Source organism: Maylandia zebra, linkage group LG7, assembly GCF_041146795.1.
Source record: "Maylandia zebra isolate NMK-2024a linkage group LG7, Mzebra_GT3a, whole genome shotgun sequence".
NCBI classification, from domain to species: domain Eukaryota; kingdom Metazoa; phylum Chordata; class Actinopteri; order Cichliformes; family Cichlidae; genus Maylandia; species Maylandia zebra.
The window spans coordinates 34,209,571-34,226,138 of NC_135173.1; the positions used below are offsets into that span (position 1 = coordinate 34,209,571).

The 16,568-nt window shown below is 38.5% G+C and overlaps 1 protein-coding gene across 10 annotated transcripts in view; it reads left to right on the forward strand.

Annotated features, from left to right (window-relative positions):
* The window catches only part of tcf4 (transcription factor 4), a 258,359-nt gene that overhangs the window by 216,335 nt on the left and 25,456 nt on the right, over positions 1-16,568 (forward strand). For all 10 annotated transcript variants that reach the window (XM_076886279.1, XM_076886280.1, XM_076886277.1 and 7 more), the window contains 4 exons: positions 3,621-3,691; positions 3,871-3,949; positions 8,705-8,784; positions 8,988-9,197. In XM_076886279.1, the coding sequence (XP_076742394.1) occupies positions 3,621-3,691; positions 3,871-3,949; positions 8,705-8,784; positions 8,988-9,197 (440 nt within the window). The remainder of the gene's footprint in view (positions 1-3,620; positions 3,692-3,870; positions 3,950-8,704; positions 8,785-8,987; positions 9,198-16,568) is intronic.

Below are 16,568 nucleotides of genomic sequence, written 5' to 3' on the forward strand. Positions count from 1 at the left end.
TAAACTGCCATGTACAGTGGCGGTCAGCAGGAACCCAAAAATAAATCTGGGGGTCCCCCTCGTGCTTAGGGAGGAGTCACATGTACCCATTTCAGGTTTCAATCCTCTCATTTACTTCAGATGGTTTGATGTGATGTGTTGCTGAGCTGAATTGTGGATCCATTGCTTTTCTTTTCTTTGCTCAAGCTGCTTGTGCTAAAAAGTTAAGGCAAGTTCAAATATCAAAGCAGGCGCCAGCAAATCGAATCACATTTATTTAAATCCTCCAGTGCTGTAACTAGCCAATCAAATCATGTTATGATAATATCCTGAGAGAGGGAGGTAATTGTGCATTCGGCTATCAAAATACAGGAGGAGTTGGTCATTACAGGGAGTCATCAGCCTGTTGTATAAGAAAAAAGTCTAGTACAGGCAGCTTACTTGGCTTATGCTAATTGCTAATCTAAACTCAGTTAGGCTGCCTTGTGAGTGATTGTTTATTGCTGCTGTGATGTTTGCACCAGCAAAGATGCTCCCCACATGCCTATCATCAATCACTAAAGCAGCGTGAATCTTCTCCAAAGGTCCATCCACAACTACGCAATTTCATTTTAAACATATGACTGTCTCACTCACAAGTAAACCAAAAATAATAGAGCACCGCTGCAGCCTTGCATTGGATAAGTGGAGGAAGATGGATGGTCTTTGTTTCACTGTTTTTCTCCCTCTGTAGTTTTTTCTACTCTTTTAGGCCCGATGCTTCCTCTTTGCACAGGTGCACACATGCCTACTGTATGGGAAAAGTCCAGATAATGTGTAACAAGTGTGTTAGCAGAGACAGAAATTATTTCTGAATAGATTCTGCTTAGACAGAGATTTGAAAACACTTTTAAAATAAGTGTTTTAACGTGGATGCTACCTAAATGTGTTTCCAATGAACTTTGTCACATAACGAATACGATATACAAGATTCTCCATATAAGACCAAACAGTTTTGTGATATTTTAAAATTTTGTTTTTTATGCACTACATGGAAAAACACCTAGAGTTACTACTTAAGAAATGAGGTTAACAGTTCTTCCCTATTAGCAGGGTTTTGTTTATAGCCACATAATCAGTTACAACTCTCCGTGCTGTGATTAGACACAGATGATTTAAACTTTTTTGTTAGAGTCAGAAACAGAATATAGTCAAACTGAGAAGCACACTTGGACTTCATTTTGGCTTGACCTTGACATCACCGTAACACACCACTGCATGCACACAAACACACGCATACACACAGCATACCATATGGACCCCTTACTTTGAGTCCCGTAGAACAAATAGAACAGCAATAAGAAACAGATTGAAAGTTTGTTTTCATGGAAAGACATCTCCAACATTCCTCATCTCACACAGACACAGTTCGAGCAGATAAGTGTAAACACAAGATGAACCTAATAAAAAGCATGCTGCTGTTATTTAAATGTAAACATATGATAAACGTGAACTCACAAACTCTTAAACACGGATGCTGGGTGTTTATAGGTGATTTTCTGCCTCAGACTGCTTTTGTACAACTAAACATGCACATTGACTTTATGTAGAACATGAGCTGTGGACATGAAAGAGTCATGTCGGTTGTAATTAATACCAATAACAAGCAATGTTCCTAAGAGGAATGTCCTTAGTGACAGAATTTACCTCACCTGTATCTATCTGTAGGATCAGTGTATTATATTTCCATCAAATCAAACCTCACACCTGAACTCTGGCTTAAAAGCTGAGATTTTCAGTCATTATGATTTTCTTACTGTTTATTGACCTAAGGTGTGAGAGTTTGCTAGTTTATACAATGCATTAAAACTTGCTGCATTGCAAGTGTAATAAAGTTATAGCTATTCATTCTCTTCCATGTATCCAATTTTGCTGGTAAACATAACAAATGTAAAAGATAAAGGGAGCAGTTAAGTCAGAGAAAGAAAAGAAAAAACAGAATTTGTTGGTGTAGCTGTAAATACTCACCCTAAGCTGTTAGCTTTCTTCAGGCTATGCTAGCTATCCATTTAACAGTCCTTGCACTGCTGCTAGCATAGTATTGTAAACAGCGTAGCATAGTAGGCACATAAAATCATGCAACTGAATAGAGTAGATCAGCCCCATACAGCCGCCCTCTGTTGAGTCCATGTGGTACCTATCATATTGGCAGATACCTTAAGTATTATGCACTGTAAACAATTAGCATGAACAATTTAGCTGATTTACAGCAAAGAACTGGAGATACAAAAACAAAAGTAAAAAAAAGCTAAATTGTGATTTACTATTAGATTGGTTTATAAAATAAATTAGTATTTTTTTTCTCTGTTTTTGAAGAGGTGACACACAAAAAATAAAAGTAAAAACTAAATAGTGATTTACTAATAATTTCGTTTATAAAATTAATTCGTTTTTTGTTCTCTTTCTTTGAAGAGGTGACGGACAAAAAAAACCCCAAAACCTAAAAAAAAAAAAAAAGTTTTATCCTCTCTATGCTCTCCTGCTTTGTGGCTATAAGCTCTCGTTTATGAAAAAGATTTCCTACTGCATATGTTTTGAATTATGCATCAAGTGAGGGTGTGTGTGTGTGTGTGTGTGTGTGTGTGTGTGTGTGTGTGTGTGTGTGTGTGTGTGTGTGTGAAACAGTAATCCCTTGGATGGTTTACTAGGCCAGTGGTGTGGCATGAGTGAGACATGAGGCTTTAACCCCAAAACATATGCTGCTTCCCCGTCTCTCGTTCTGTCTACCTGTCTCTCTCTCTTTTCTTTCTAGCAGCTTAAAGAAGTCCACTGCTGCCAATCTCTGTAATGGATTCATTTGCCGTGAAAGGATGTGTTTTTGCTGCGCGCAAGCCTGTTTGTGTGTCTTTGTGTGTGTGTCTAACTTGTGTGTGCAAGCGTAAAGTTTCCATCTGGGATCTGCTATCAGGAGAGATGTGCTGTGAGCATGTCAGTCTTATGCCTCAGTATATGTGTGTGTGTGTGTGTGTGTGTGCCTGCGTGTGTTTGTGTGGGCGCTCATCTGGTCTTGTGAGGTCACTTCCTTCCTCTCTGGCCTCAGTGCTCTTCAAGTGTGTGAAACAGATTTAGTTGCATTTAAAGTCCAGCATTTCCCCACAAACTCATGGCGTCACACTTTTAAAATGCGAATGCATGGTAGTATTGAATGTTTGCTACTATTAAAGTCCGCTTTTGATTCTCTTCATTTAAAAAAGGATCCATTCATTCCTTCATTTATTGCAGCAAATGCATTTCAGCAGTGGCTCAGCAGTTGCCTTGAATTGCCTGGACGGTGCTAACCTTTGATGTAAGAGCGCTAAGGAGGAAGTCAATGTATTAACGACCCAAAAACACGGAAAGGATTCCTTGAAAATAGATGGAATATTATTAATGAAAGTGTGGGACTTGCATTTCTTGGAGGTTTACAAAATGTGATTTTTGAGGTGTAATTTCCAGTTCTAATGAACATGTTTTTAAGGTTTACCTGTGGAACGGATGGGCTGAATAATTAAATATGTAGTTAACAACATCCTCATTTACAAGAATACATCCCTCTTTTCCCGTGTGTGTGTGTGTGTGTGTGTGTGTGTGTGTGTGTGTGTGTGTGTGTGTGTGTGTCACAGCTAACCGAGCACAGAGCGCAGCAGCCAGCAGCTCTCAGACAGGAGATGCCTTAGGGAAAGCACTCGCATCGGTAAGTACAGCACACACGCGCACACACACACACTTTCTTGCACACACATTTTATAATGCTTTTCCTCCCAGTTCTGTTCAAGTGTTTTCAAGCCATTCTAGATGTGTAATACTACTTTAACTCTATCCTGTATTCTTGCAACTGTCATTGTTGTACTGGATTTTTTTAAAATTTTACAGATCTATTCTCCTGATCACACGAACAACAGCTTCTCTTCCAATCCCTCCACCCCAGTCGGATCCCCACCCTCCCTCACAGGTAAATACACATGATGCTTAAGGTCCAATCACTGCACAGCAGCTACTATATAACCACAAATCTGCACAGACTGACACTCACAGAAGAAAAAAGCAGAGCTGACTAAAGACTTGGACTCGAGTAAGACCTGAATAAATGGACGTGAGACTTGACTCATACGTGTTTAAAATGACTGGACTTTTTCGAGACTTGAGACTTTTGACTTGAACTCGTCCCACGTGACTTTTGACTTGCCTCTTTGGTAACTTGATTTGAGCTTGGCTAACTCAACCCTCTAGACCCTTTCAGTTTGCCTGAAAGAAGCATGTGATCTTGTAAGAAAGATTTCTTATTAAATTGCAGTAAAATCCTCTAATCGCACACATTCTCATCTGTGAAGCCTTAATTTGTTTTTTTTAATGTCATAAACTAGAACAACAAAACAGCTTTGTTGAATTTTGCTACTCTTGGCACTTCAATTTGATTAACCGCTGCAGGAGTCATGGTCGTGCTGCTCCACCGCTAACCGAATTTAACAGTAATATTGGTCACACAAACTCTGGAAACCAAATCACAGTTCCTAAACACAAATAAACATCATAACACTAACAAATATACAACTTAAACTGTCACATATCTTTAAGTCTTTCTGTTTTCCAAATAAAAAAATATGGTATTATAGTGTAAAAAATACACTCCAATGCATTAACAGGATTCAGTTGTATTTTTCAAAACTTACTTTTTGTTCTTTTGCATGATTGAGGACTCATGTAAGACTTTTTTTCATTTATTCTGTCATCACATTTTACACAGAGCGTAAAAAATACACATAAAGTTCAGTCTTTGTACCAAGTAGTAACTAAATTTGATCAGGCAGCATCAATGTTTGCAGTATCCCTGGCTTTCATTCTCTTCATTAAAGCTCCTCTAATAGCCAAAAACGAAAGAAAACGACAGCAAACTCAAGCTTCAAAACATATTTGTAGGCCATTGTTTTGAAAACAAGAAGTGAATTACACATTTTTGTACTTATGTAAGCATTATTCAATAATCTAAAACTAACAATAGAAACACTTTCTTTTTAGCTTTTTCTGCAGTGAAATTTCAAAGAAAAAACATATTTTCTCTGTACACAGTTTGAAAGCAACTTTGATTTTTCTATCATTATTAACATTATTTGCATTCTTTTAAAATAAACCAGCTCATTAAATTTGATATAGTGAGACTTTGGAAATAGTGGTATAAATAGTGACACTTTTTTGTGATAAAACTATTGAATTTATTGTTTTTTTTTAAAGTGGAACCCCACACTTCCACATAGTGACAAATGTAAGGAAGTTTTCACAACACCTACAAATACTGCTCGTTAAACTCTTTAAATAATACTAATTTTAAAGATTTCAAACTATTTTTTCATTTGCATTTCCATTTTTTTCCCAGTATAAGATGAATATGTATCAACTACAGACATAACACATTTTAATAAATTATCAACATTACATGTATTAATATGATTTTGTGACTCTGAGTTTAACCGTTATTTAATGAACCCCTTGACTTTACCTAGTGTAAAAAAATACAGATTCTCTAAAAAGGTTTGCACTGGCTGAAGGTTACCTCTGACTTGAAGTTTGAAAGCACTTCAGAATTAAGTTAACAGCACTGGGTTGTTTCGACTGGTCTGAAACCTTAAATCTTTAATACAGCTCTGGGGATGAGGAGAGTATTAAGTTATCCAAAATATATTTAAAACACTAACTGAAACTATATATTTAATTGAATAAACTAGGGATTTCTTTCCTTATCAAAAGTGCAATTTCTTGTCATAAGACAAAGCCAAAATAAGGCATTAATAATTGCTGTCTCCTCTTTGCACCCCTCCTCGCTCTCCTATTTCCACCAATTACTCCTTCTCTCTGTGGATGCTGTAAACTCTAGCTGCTCCTTAAAGTGAAAAATGACTTTTCCTAATAATAGTTGTGTCGAATTTGTCTCTAATTGTCGCTGCTACACACACCGTTTGATAGTTCGCCGCCGCGCCTTGTGACTGATAGCTTTAATTACGAGCACCACTTCGACAAATCGTTCACAAACCTACCGGCTCTGCAAACACAGTCCCCCTCCCCTCTTCCTCCTCCTCCTCCTCCTCCTCCTTCTCTTCGTCATTGTAGCTGTCTAGGATATTGCCTGCTAAACCATAATTGGTGTTTATCATTGTGTCAGAGTTACTCCACTTTTTACAAATTAGAAATGAAGCCTATTAGAGCAAACTACATGCAAATTGATATCCAAGGCTAATTTTGCAAGGGTGTTTTACAGCATTGGACTCGGAATAATTTACCCTGCCGTTTAATACATATATTTGTATTTGCACATGAATGTACCCAGGTGATTATTCATTAATTAGCATATGGAAATGAGCATGTAATATGAATAAAGGAGAGGGGAGAGAAACGACTGCGAGACAAAGTGGGAAGACAATGAAAAAGAGAAACGTGCTAATGAGATGAGATCAGAGTTACAAGGAAGAGATCGGCGGTGAGGGCAGAGAGGGGAATGGAAGGGGTTCAAGGAGAGAGAAGGGGGAATAAAAGAAGAGAGCCGAAACAAACACAGGAGGAGAGGTATAAAAAGGGAGGAGGAAAGAAGGGATCTTTAACCGCCTGGGCAGGTTCCAACATGGGCAGGTTCAACCATTATAGATCAGCATAGATGGTAAAATTATGAATTTGAATGAACATTAAAATAATTACTTTTAGCAGTTGTTACGTTGTGTTCATTGCTAGCCATCATTTTGTAATCCAGTTTCTTGTTGAAGCAAACAGGGTCTTGGGAGCAGAATTTTCTTAAATCGAGAAATCTACTGTAGCTTAATGTCTATTTTTAGATTGACTTTTATTTAAATGTATTTGGCCACAGTATAAAGTACTTTCCAGAAGTCAGATGGTATGCATACATCTCTTCCCTAACCTTTCTGAGTAAAATTCTGTACTCTCAGAAATAGCTTTATATTTCTGCCACCAAAGCACTTCCTAGGTCTGATTATTGGACCAAGGTATTTATATTCCCCTTTCTGAGAGACAAGAAGATACTAGACTCTTTCTTTCAAATTAATTTGGACAAGTTTTATTCTGCTTGTGTCTTTGGGAGCCGAAGTTAGCAATGTAAGAACTTTTAAGCATTAACCTTCCTGAGGTTTTTCTTATGCCAATATGACCATAGGTGCAGATGTGAGATAGCTAAAGCATTGGGTGGTCAGTAAGACAAGAAATGGGACATTCAAGTGTCACCTTATTTCAAAGTGTGTAGTGATATTAATAAAAATATGAATTTGCTGGGCATACCTGTATTCAGTGTTGCTATCAGGTTTTATACCACTGTTTTACAGTACAAAACACAAATAAGTAGCCCCAGCGTGGGTGCAACAGCAGCACCTTCCAAAAAGCCTCTTAAGGTACAATAACAAGCTGTTTTTAGCTTCTCCATGTTTGTTCTGGCAGAGTATTACCGTTCCCAATACAACCCTGAAAGGGGATTTGTGACTTTGTCTGGAATTGAACCAGCAACCTTTTGGTTGCTTGCTAACTGTATTGACCACTAAATTGTTTCAAGAATAATTATAGCCCATATGACAAGATTATTCATTGCTTGGTTAGACTTGGGTACCACCAAAACCTGGTCAGATTTAGGAAAACATCCAAATCTGACCAAAAAAAGCTTTTATAAGCTTTAACAGACTTCCCAAATTTAGAAACTTCTGCTCTCAAGACCCTGTTTCCTTTACAGGAAGCTGGATTACATACATATTGTTAAAATTTGCGATATAACGGTTGTATTGATGCATAGCAGCTACAGCATGTAAAAATGCTCTCATGGACGTGTTCAGTGTCAGGCTAAAAAGGGTTAAAGCACCTAACCAAGCTGACCTCTGAAAGTTGTGACTAAATGCAACTAAATGATGGTGAAGGTGGTTCTCATGGTCATTTTACACATTTCTGTGAGACCAGTTTCTTCTAGCACATTCCAAACTGGCTAACATGCTCACCGGCCACAGCCCATTCTTGTCTCTTCTGTCATCTGTTGAAAGAACTACACATACTGGCCTGTCGTCTCTCAGAAACTCATATTAATGTAAATTTGCACAAGTCGCTGTGTCTCCTCTGCCTACCAGCTAATGAGACCTTTCGATTCAGATGTGGCCCTTCAGAGTGAAAACCAGCACAAAAGCAGAGACGAGCAGGAACACAAAGCTTGTTTATTCTGCAGAGGGCCCATGCTAATCAACCACTTGTACCTTTTCAAAGACAAAAGCCTGATATTAGCATTTTTGCTATGAGATATGAGTTGGTTTGTTTTTGTCTCCTCTTCCTCGTCTCTGTGCCTATTATGTCTGATCACCACGAGTGGATACGATTAAAGGGTCTCCTCGTGTGTAAAGACGTTTTGTCTGGCATTTTGTGCTGCACGTCGAGTGGCTTCTGTCTTTGACATATAAAAGCAGAGGTTTTGGCTCTATTCCACACGGACATCCAGCCATTTTCTGCAGGGTCACGGAGGGTCGGTGTGTATCCAGTGTGCACTGGGCCTATCAAAGAACACATACAAATGAAGACATGTCAGCTTGCACTGTAAAAAAGCAGAAAAAAAGTTGAATTCCCATCCCGATCACCTACTCATATCCGCCTCTGGTCTGAATTCTCTCAAGTTGCCCTTGCTTTTAATCTGCCTCAGACCTCTCCATCTCAACATGATGTGTCCTTGTCTCCTCTCTCCTAGCTGCCAGTTCAGCCGTCTGGTCGAGGAATGGCGGGCAGGGAGCATCATCGCCAAACTACGAGGCTCCACTGCACTCTCTGGTGAGCACATACATACACTAAAACACCTGTGATCATCGGTCAGTTCACCCCAAACCGTATTTTTCCACTTTCTCTAATTACCCATCACAGGTGGTAGAAAGCAGTTTTGTTTCTCAAGGTTTTGAGATGTCCTGCACAAAAAAAACCAGTTTAAAGGAACATTTAGCAGGTTTCTTATCTCTTTTTGTCTTTTCACTCTGCAGCAAAGTCGCATCGAGGACCGCCTGGAGCGTTTGGACGATGCCATTCACGTACTGCGGAGCCACGCGGTGGGACCGTCAACGGGTATGGCCAGCGGTCACGGAGACATGCACGGCCTCATCGGGGCCGCACACACGCACAACGGCGCCATGGGTGCTCTGGGCAGCGGATATGGAACGGGGCTGCTATCGGCTAACAGACACTCCCTCATGGTAGGACCTGAGTTACTCTGTCTATGCTGTGGTGATGTCATGGTTAGTAGAACCAGGCACATTGTGAAGTCAAGTCTTGTAGGAGTTAAAAAGAAAGCATTGCTTAAATGTTCTGGAGCTTCACCAAAGACTTTAGCCTACAAGTAAAAGAGAATATCTTACAAACGGACAGAAATTCTGTTACTTCAACACAGATAATCAGAGGCATGTGATTCTTTAAAAAACAGGCTTACAAGATATTTAATGAAACTTGATTCATGCTCCCAGGACTCTAAAAATAAAACTTAAAAACAGCCTTTCCTTTTGTGCTGTTAATTAGACCAGATTTGTATATTTAAAAGTCACTTAGAAAATGTGAAACTTCACACAACTGAAAAAATGTGAGGAAGAGATGAGAGCAAACGTGAATGGAGAGGAGGTTTAAACTGAAAACATGAAGTGAGACAGCAGTAATGTTTTCCATATTTAAGACTTTGGGGCCCTTTTTTCAACTTGAAACAATAAACATAAAAAACAAAACAGCTGTGTGACATAAGGAGATGTAGGAGGGCGAGAGAAAGCCCATTATAAAATACAGTACACAGTATAAACAATTCCAGATGCTTGAACATCTTCAGCCAAACCTGCGTTGTTTACGTCTTAAAGCTCGGGCAGTATCTGAAATGAGCTATTTTCTGTCTGTTAGTTCAAAGTTCTTGTCACTTGTAGTCACATTAAAGGTGCTTTTTGTAATCACCCTCTGCAGAATTTAACAAAAACCTTCACCACCAGGGCGCAATGTTTTAACACGATTTTGTGCGTGGACTGCCTGTTAGCTTTTACTACCACCATATCTTCAACAGGCTTTGTCGGCTTCATCTATATTTGTATTTACAATAAATATGCGCTCTCAGTGACATACATGTGTAAATAAGGGCTTCAGTCACTCACTGCGCCATCCTGCGGTACAAATTGGTATTACAAAAAATTATAGCATGGCCCTTTTTCAACTTATGTTGAGTCCACTTCGACACCATATGGAATATCTTAAATTACAAGAATACCTTTAAAGTCAAATTATGTGCATTTCCAGCTCCACATTGTTATATTTAGACTTTGCGTAATTCAAAAAAAACCAAAAAACCTTACTTACCTTGTGATGGCCGTTTATGTTGTTTTAAGTGTTTATGGCACAAACTGTTTTAGCTCCTGTCCCTGTAAGGCCCCCTTCTTATAAGCTCCCTTTATTCCTATTGGCTGCCCCTCGGCTGGCTTCCGCAAACAGATTTCCGTGTTTTTGAGGACCACCTCGTCCTCTTCTCCTTAAGGAGATTCCACAAAACAAATTCTAAACGTAATAGAAAACATAATTTCTCTTTTTTGAAACCGCCACAGTTGTATTTATGTATTATGTGAGAAACAAGATATTTGAAGACATCATGTTTTAGTTTTCAAAGTTTGCAAATACTCCTCATTTGCAGGCCTGTTTTTTTGGCAGCGTTTTTGATCCAACAATGTTTTGTTGTGGCTGTAATGAGCACAGCAGGCTGTAGGGGATGCCAGCAGCACTTTGCTGTGTTCCCACTACAGTAGTTCAGGAGCTTTGTCCCTCTGTCTCTGTTCTTTGTTAAAGTATTTACTTTGAAGTGTTGTTTTCTAAATGGAGAGCACCTGTGGTTGAAGGGCGTGTTGTGTGCGTTGGTGTGTGTGCTGGCTGGCTCCCCTAGAGATCATCTTCTTCTCACGCATGTCTGTCCAGCTGTCTCTGTATACTGCAGCTCAGAGTTTCATAGGTGTCGTCCAGTTTTGTCGGTCTTCCTGCGTACAGTCGTATTTTTATTTGTCCTTCCTGCTTCTTTAGTCTCACCATGCGTTTTATTAGGAACACGTGGGCAGCCTATTTTAACCCAACACAACAACCTCTGTTTTTATGAAGCTTAAACAGAAAGTTTTGATTCTACTTGGTGACATTACAGCAGTTGTTGGTGTACAAAGTGTTTCAAACATTTCATCCATCACATGAGGAGGGCTAGCCCCAGTGAAGCGCTGTTGAACTAGATTACACACGCAAATGCTTCTAATAAACCTCTAAGTGTTTAATAATGAGTCAAATTAGGATGTGTCATTTTTAAGCTGTGCAGAGAAGTCTTAGCTGCTGATCTACTGGGGACATTTCCCTCTTTTAGCTTGTGCTTTGAAGGCATGCTGGTTGGGACCAAAGCTGGGCACAAGAAAGTCACTATTCCACTGCTATTAGCATCGTGAAGAGAAAAGGGCGAGGCATCCTTCGTGTGTCCATCCATCCACAAATCATTAGAAACGCTACTCCTTCCTACAGTATTAGTCAGATTTTAATGAAACGTGCATACAATGATTGCCTAAAGGGACCTCACACAAACTTTGCTCAACGTAATGGTCACATTTGTCATTAGTCAGTAAATTTTTAATACCCATTATTTTGTGTGATGCTGACAATGGCAAAAATAATGTGTCACTTTCTACCTGTACAGTAATAAATTACTGTACCCTGTGAATTGTGGGTTATTAGCTTGATGTTCAGGTTTAGAAACTAGTTTTGGGGATAGTATTTGTGGAGAAACTGACAGGTAGGTTTTAGTGTTATGCAGCTACTTTCATCAAATAGTTTTTACCAAAATAAAACCAAATAGGTCAGTTTGGTATTCTGATTTCAAAAGACATTTAAATTGTACGCTAAAGGAAGTCAATAAGAGGATGATATAATAATGGTAAATCCTGCAAATTAATAGGAAGCTTAATGATGTCTCTGTTCATATATTTAAGAAAAAAAAACTACTCACAGACTTTGGCTGATATTCAGATTTTAAGTTCTAAAAACATTTTAAAAGTTTCTGTTAGACTTGAGAGACATGAAAAAATGCGTTTGACGTGACGTAATTTTAAGTTTGCTGTTAAATTTGCTGGCTTAAAATGAAGGGAAATACTTGCAAACTACTTTTCCGCTTCATCTGGAGATCATTCTAAGCACTTCTTTGCTCTTTGGACGTCCCCAGATACAAACTTGGCATTATGCTTCATGAAGTGATTTGGAATTTCAGCCCCGGAAAACATTTTGCGTTCACTTCTTGTTAAGGTTAATATTTTTCTAAACTACTTTTGGGATTAATAGCAAAACTAATCCAAATACATTTTGGATTTGTTTTTATATGTAAGCAGCCGGTGGAAAAAGAGAATGAAAATGAAGTGACGGATGAGTGCTGAAAAACAGTGTTTACTTTCGGGCTCTTTAAAGCACACACGCACACAGAAGCTCATAAATGACTCCCTGTGTTGTCATTAGGACCCATGTGTGTGTGTTTATTCAGGCTTTGGATTATTGGCTGATAGAAAAATAGACTCATTAATGTAAGACTGAAAACACAGCAGCTCTGTAACTGCACACATCACACCCCCTCTGACTGGGTCACATCACTTCACGGGGTCTCCCAAACTGTTTCTTTTCATTTTAAACCAGTCCTTATTGGACATTTCTGCAGAAGCGAAGGAAAATAAATTGAGACCTTTTTATAAGATGTTAACTGGCTTAAAGTTCTCTTGCAGCTACCTGTGTGATGAATGCGATCTTCAACATTGATATAAGTGTGAAAATTTTTGAAAAATATTGTGTTGAAAGTCTTCACTTGTGTGAACAGATGTAAACTTTCAGCTCATTTTTTATTCCCATGGTGTCAATTTCTTGCATTTTGTCAAAGCTGCTGGTGTCTTACAGAGATGCACAGTGTGTTTTGGCATCTGTACTATAACAGGTCTCTCACTCCAAAACTGTCACATATGGACGCTTGTAACCTGTTGGCATCACATTTCAATGTACTAGATAATTTTTTAATGGTGCTAATGTTTCCAGAGGCAAATATAAATCCAAGCCTCAAGTTTACCAAGTTGTTTTTAGTGACCAAAGCTAACAGGTGAGTGAAAGCAGAAGTAAAAAGTGAGCGAAATGTAGCACAAAAAATGAAGTCAACAAATACTGCAGTTCCTCCAGCTGTCACTTTAGGCTGCCTTCAAAAGTGAGCCAATCTCCACAGACTCAAGCATTAAAATGCCCAAATTTACAGTGTGGTACAAAAATCAGTCTTACCCTCTTAGGGTAGTTTCTCAGTTCTAGTCTTTTACTTTAGCACTAATTAACTGTGTCTCTTCTTTGCAGCCATATTGTTTATGAATGCAGCTTGCTAATCAAACTTGCTAGTGTTGCTAGCTTTTAACTTAGTACTCCAACTTTCATCCATCTAAGATAGCTTCTGACTTCACAGCACAATGTTGAAGCTTCAAACTCTTTTTTTTTTTTTTTTTTTTTTTTTCTTTCTTTCAGAATTGTTGTCTGAAGACCAACAAGGATACCCAATGGATTTAGTTTGCCAAATGGATCATCGTGGCATTGCCGTATTGGTCCATTTGGTCGATCTTTGTTTTTATTATTTATTATATTTTATTTTCAGATGTTACAGATGGGACAGACATGAGTGAGGGATAGGAAAGGGAGAAAGAAAGAGGAAGGAAAGGAAAAACAGAAGGGGAGAGGGACAGTGAGAAAGGGGGGGAGAAAAAAAATAAAAATCTCCTGGATCACCTGTTGAGAGAAGAATAGAAAACAAGCAAAAAAAAGACAAAAAAAAAAACAAAGCAACATACTAAACACAACACCATTGCATTAATCTAGCTAAGTGTAAACAGCAGTAAATACTAAATATTCAATGTTGTTGTGCAGCACGCAGGACAGATGTGCTTCGAAGTAGCAGCCAAGAAAGGTGTAATTTGGGTCTACGAGCAGTGAACACCCGTGTGCATACCTGTGTGGATCAGCGCGCTTGTATTCCAAAGGTTTCTCCATGTAACGATCTGCTAGGGAGTGTGGGGGGGCCACAGCCCCGTCCTCCAGGGTGTGAAGAAAAAAAAAAAAAAAAAAGCTTCAAACTCCAGTTCCCCGGCTGATAAACCCTTTAAACTCCACATGTGGACTTGTTTGCTTCTGAAAACTGTCTCTTAAAATAAGACATCGCTGCGTCAGATGCAAAGGACACCTTTTGCACGTCTCTGAAGCCACAGCAGCAAAATGCTGATTTAATCAATTCTGGATTTATTTTTAGCAAATAGAAGCATGACTGACAAAGACTGTGACCTAGGAGGCGAGTATTGTGGTCTGTGTAATAAAACCTGGCTCTCCTGTAAACATCTTAGCTTGCCATTGAATATAGTTAAGGGATATTGTCATAGGTTTGGACAAATAAACTCCATGTACTCATAATTTAATTTAATGAACGTTTTGGAAAATTAGCCACAAAGGCATTGTGGAAATTTATTGGTGTGTGTACAGCATAAACAGGAAGTTTGAAAGGAAGTGACTCCATAGAAATGCAGGGAAAAAAAGAAACAAGTGAGAGAGGAAGGGGTGATGTCATCTCCAAAATGACTCCATTGTCTTTGCACTGAGACTGACTACTTTTTCTATATGCATGCATGCACTATCGCTCCTTTCCTACCTTTCTTCCTTCCCCTTCCCACCCTTTTCCTCAATTTTTTTCTTCCCTTTCCTGTCTTTCTTTTCCTAGTCCCCCTCCTCTTCTGTTTTCACTCTTTGTTTCTCATTTGTTTTTGTTTTTTTCCATTTACTCCCCTACACATGTGACTACTCTGTTTTGTGTCTGTTTTTAATCATTTCTTTCCCAAACACACACACACACACCTTTGTCTCATTTTACTTTGTATTATTACATATTTTTTCTGTCCTTTTTGTTTTGATGTTGCTGTCTAGATGTACTTACTTCTCTTTCTCTCTTGCTGCACACACACACACACACACACACACACACACACACACACACACACACACACACACACACACACACATACTCACAGCTGTATGTAGTTTGGCAGTGTTAGGCAGAGACGCCTGCAAGCTGAGGTCATAACTCTGGGAAAACAGGTGGTAGACTGATGTGAGAGGGGGAGACATATACAGTACATAAGCATCAGTGCATCATGCACACAAATTAAAATATGTAAAGACAGAAGTTAGCTCATGGATTCCAACATTTTCCCTTCTGTCATTTAGGCATGCTGTTATTCAAGTGACTTAAATGATCTTGGACCATCACTGGGCTGATATCAAAGTAGCTTGATCCCATCATTACATGCTGCCAACAAAGCAGATGAGCAGCAAAGTGATGTGACATTTAACTAAATGTGATCTGATTTAAAACAAATTGGAGAGGAAGAAAAGACTGTGCTCCCCAGACTCTCACTGAAGGTTTTAGAGTTTGTTTTCTGTCTCTGCAGTCTGCCTGCCAGTGATGTGTTTAAGTCACGCTCATTATTTTACTGCATCCTGGCTCAGTTTGGAGGGTGTCTCTAAAAAGAGGGGAAAGGTTAAGAGAGAAAAGCCTCTCTTCCTCCCTCCATTAAGCAGGGTTACAGTAAAGTGAAATGGATCATAATCTGCATCAGTGCTGTGAAACACATTTATGTCTTTTAATAATCTGCAACACTAAATTCATTCATATAAGCTGATAGAAATCTACTGCCCCCATTTACCTCCTTACAATAGTAGTTACAATCTCCATGTTAAGGCACACCGTGGTTTTTTCAGACAATGGTATGCTTCCAACAAATCCCTGTGGCCTAAAATTTTTCATGGAAAACCTTCCCAGAAGAGTCGAGGCTGGAGCAGATTAATGTGCCTGGTTTTTAATGGCATTTTCAGTTATAATATAGAGTAGAATTGTAATATGCAAGTGGCCCCATACTGCTGGCCATGATGCCTCAAAATAGGTGTAAAAATGGAAGTGATGTGCTGACTGCACAGCAAAAAACTGAAATGAAAAGAAAAAATGTTTAAATGCTTTAAATATGGTTACCATTTATTTCAAAAGAACATAGGTAGTTTCCTTCCTGCTTATATGGTCGTAAAGTTGGGTTAAAACACTTTGCCTTTGCGCTCTGTTCAACAGCTCTGCAGTGTATTATGAATATTTATGAGAGAATGAGGTTATGATCATTGGGTATTTGTGTTCAGCCTCTTGTTCATGAAGATAATTAGATAAATAAACTGTAACAACCTGGATAATTACGTGATACAACATAGTTTTGAAGCAGAAGCAATGGAACATGCATAAATCTCATCCATGTTTATATGAAAATCCAAATGGGACAACAATTTCATTTTGTATTGTTTAATAAATACTCATATTACAAATAAGTAATAGGAACATAGCAAGTATGCTTAATATTGAAAAATAGTACAAGTATAAAATAAATGAACTTCATCAGCTTTAATATTCAAATCTATATTTATATACATAAATTAAGGAAAAAGAAAAAAATATTTAAAAAAAAAGATATTTTAAACAGTATGGA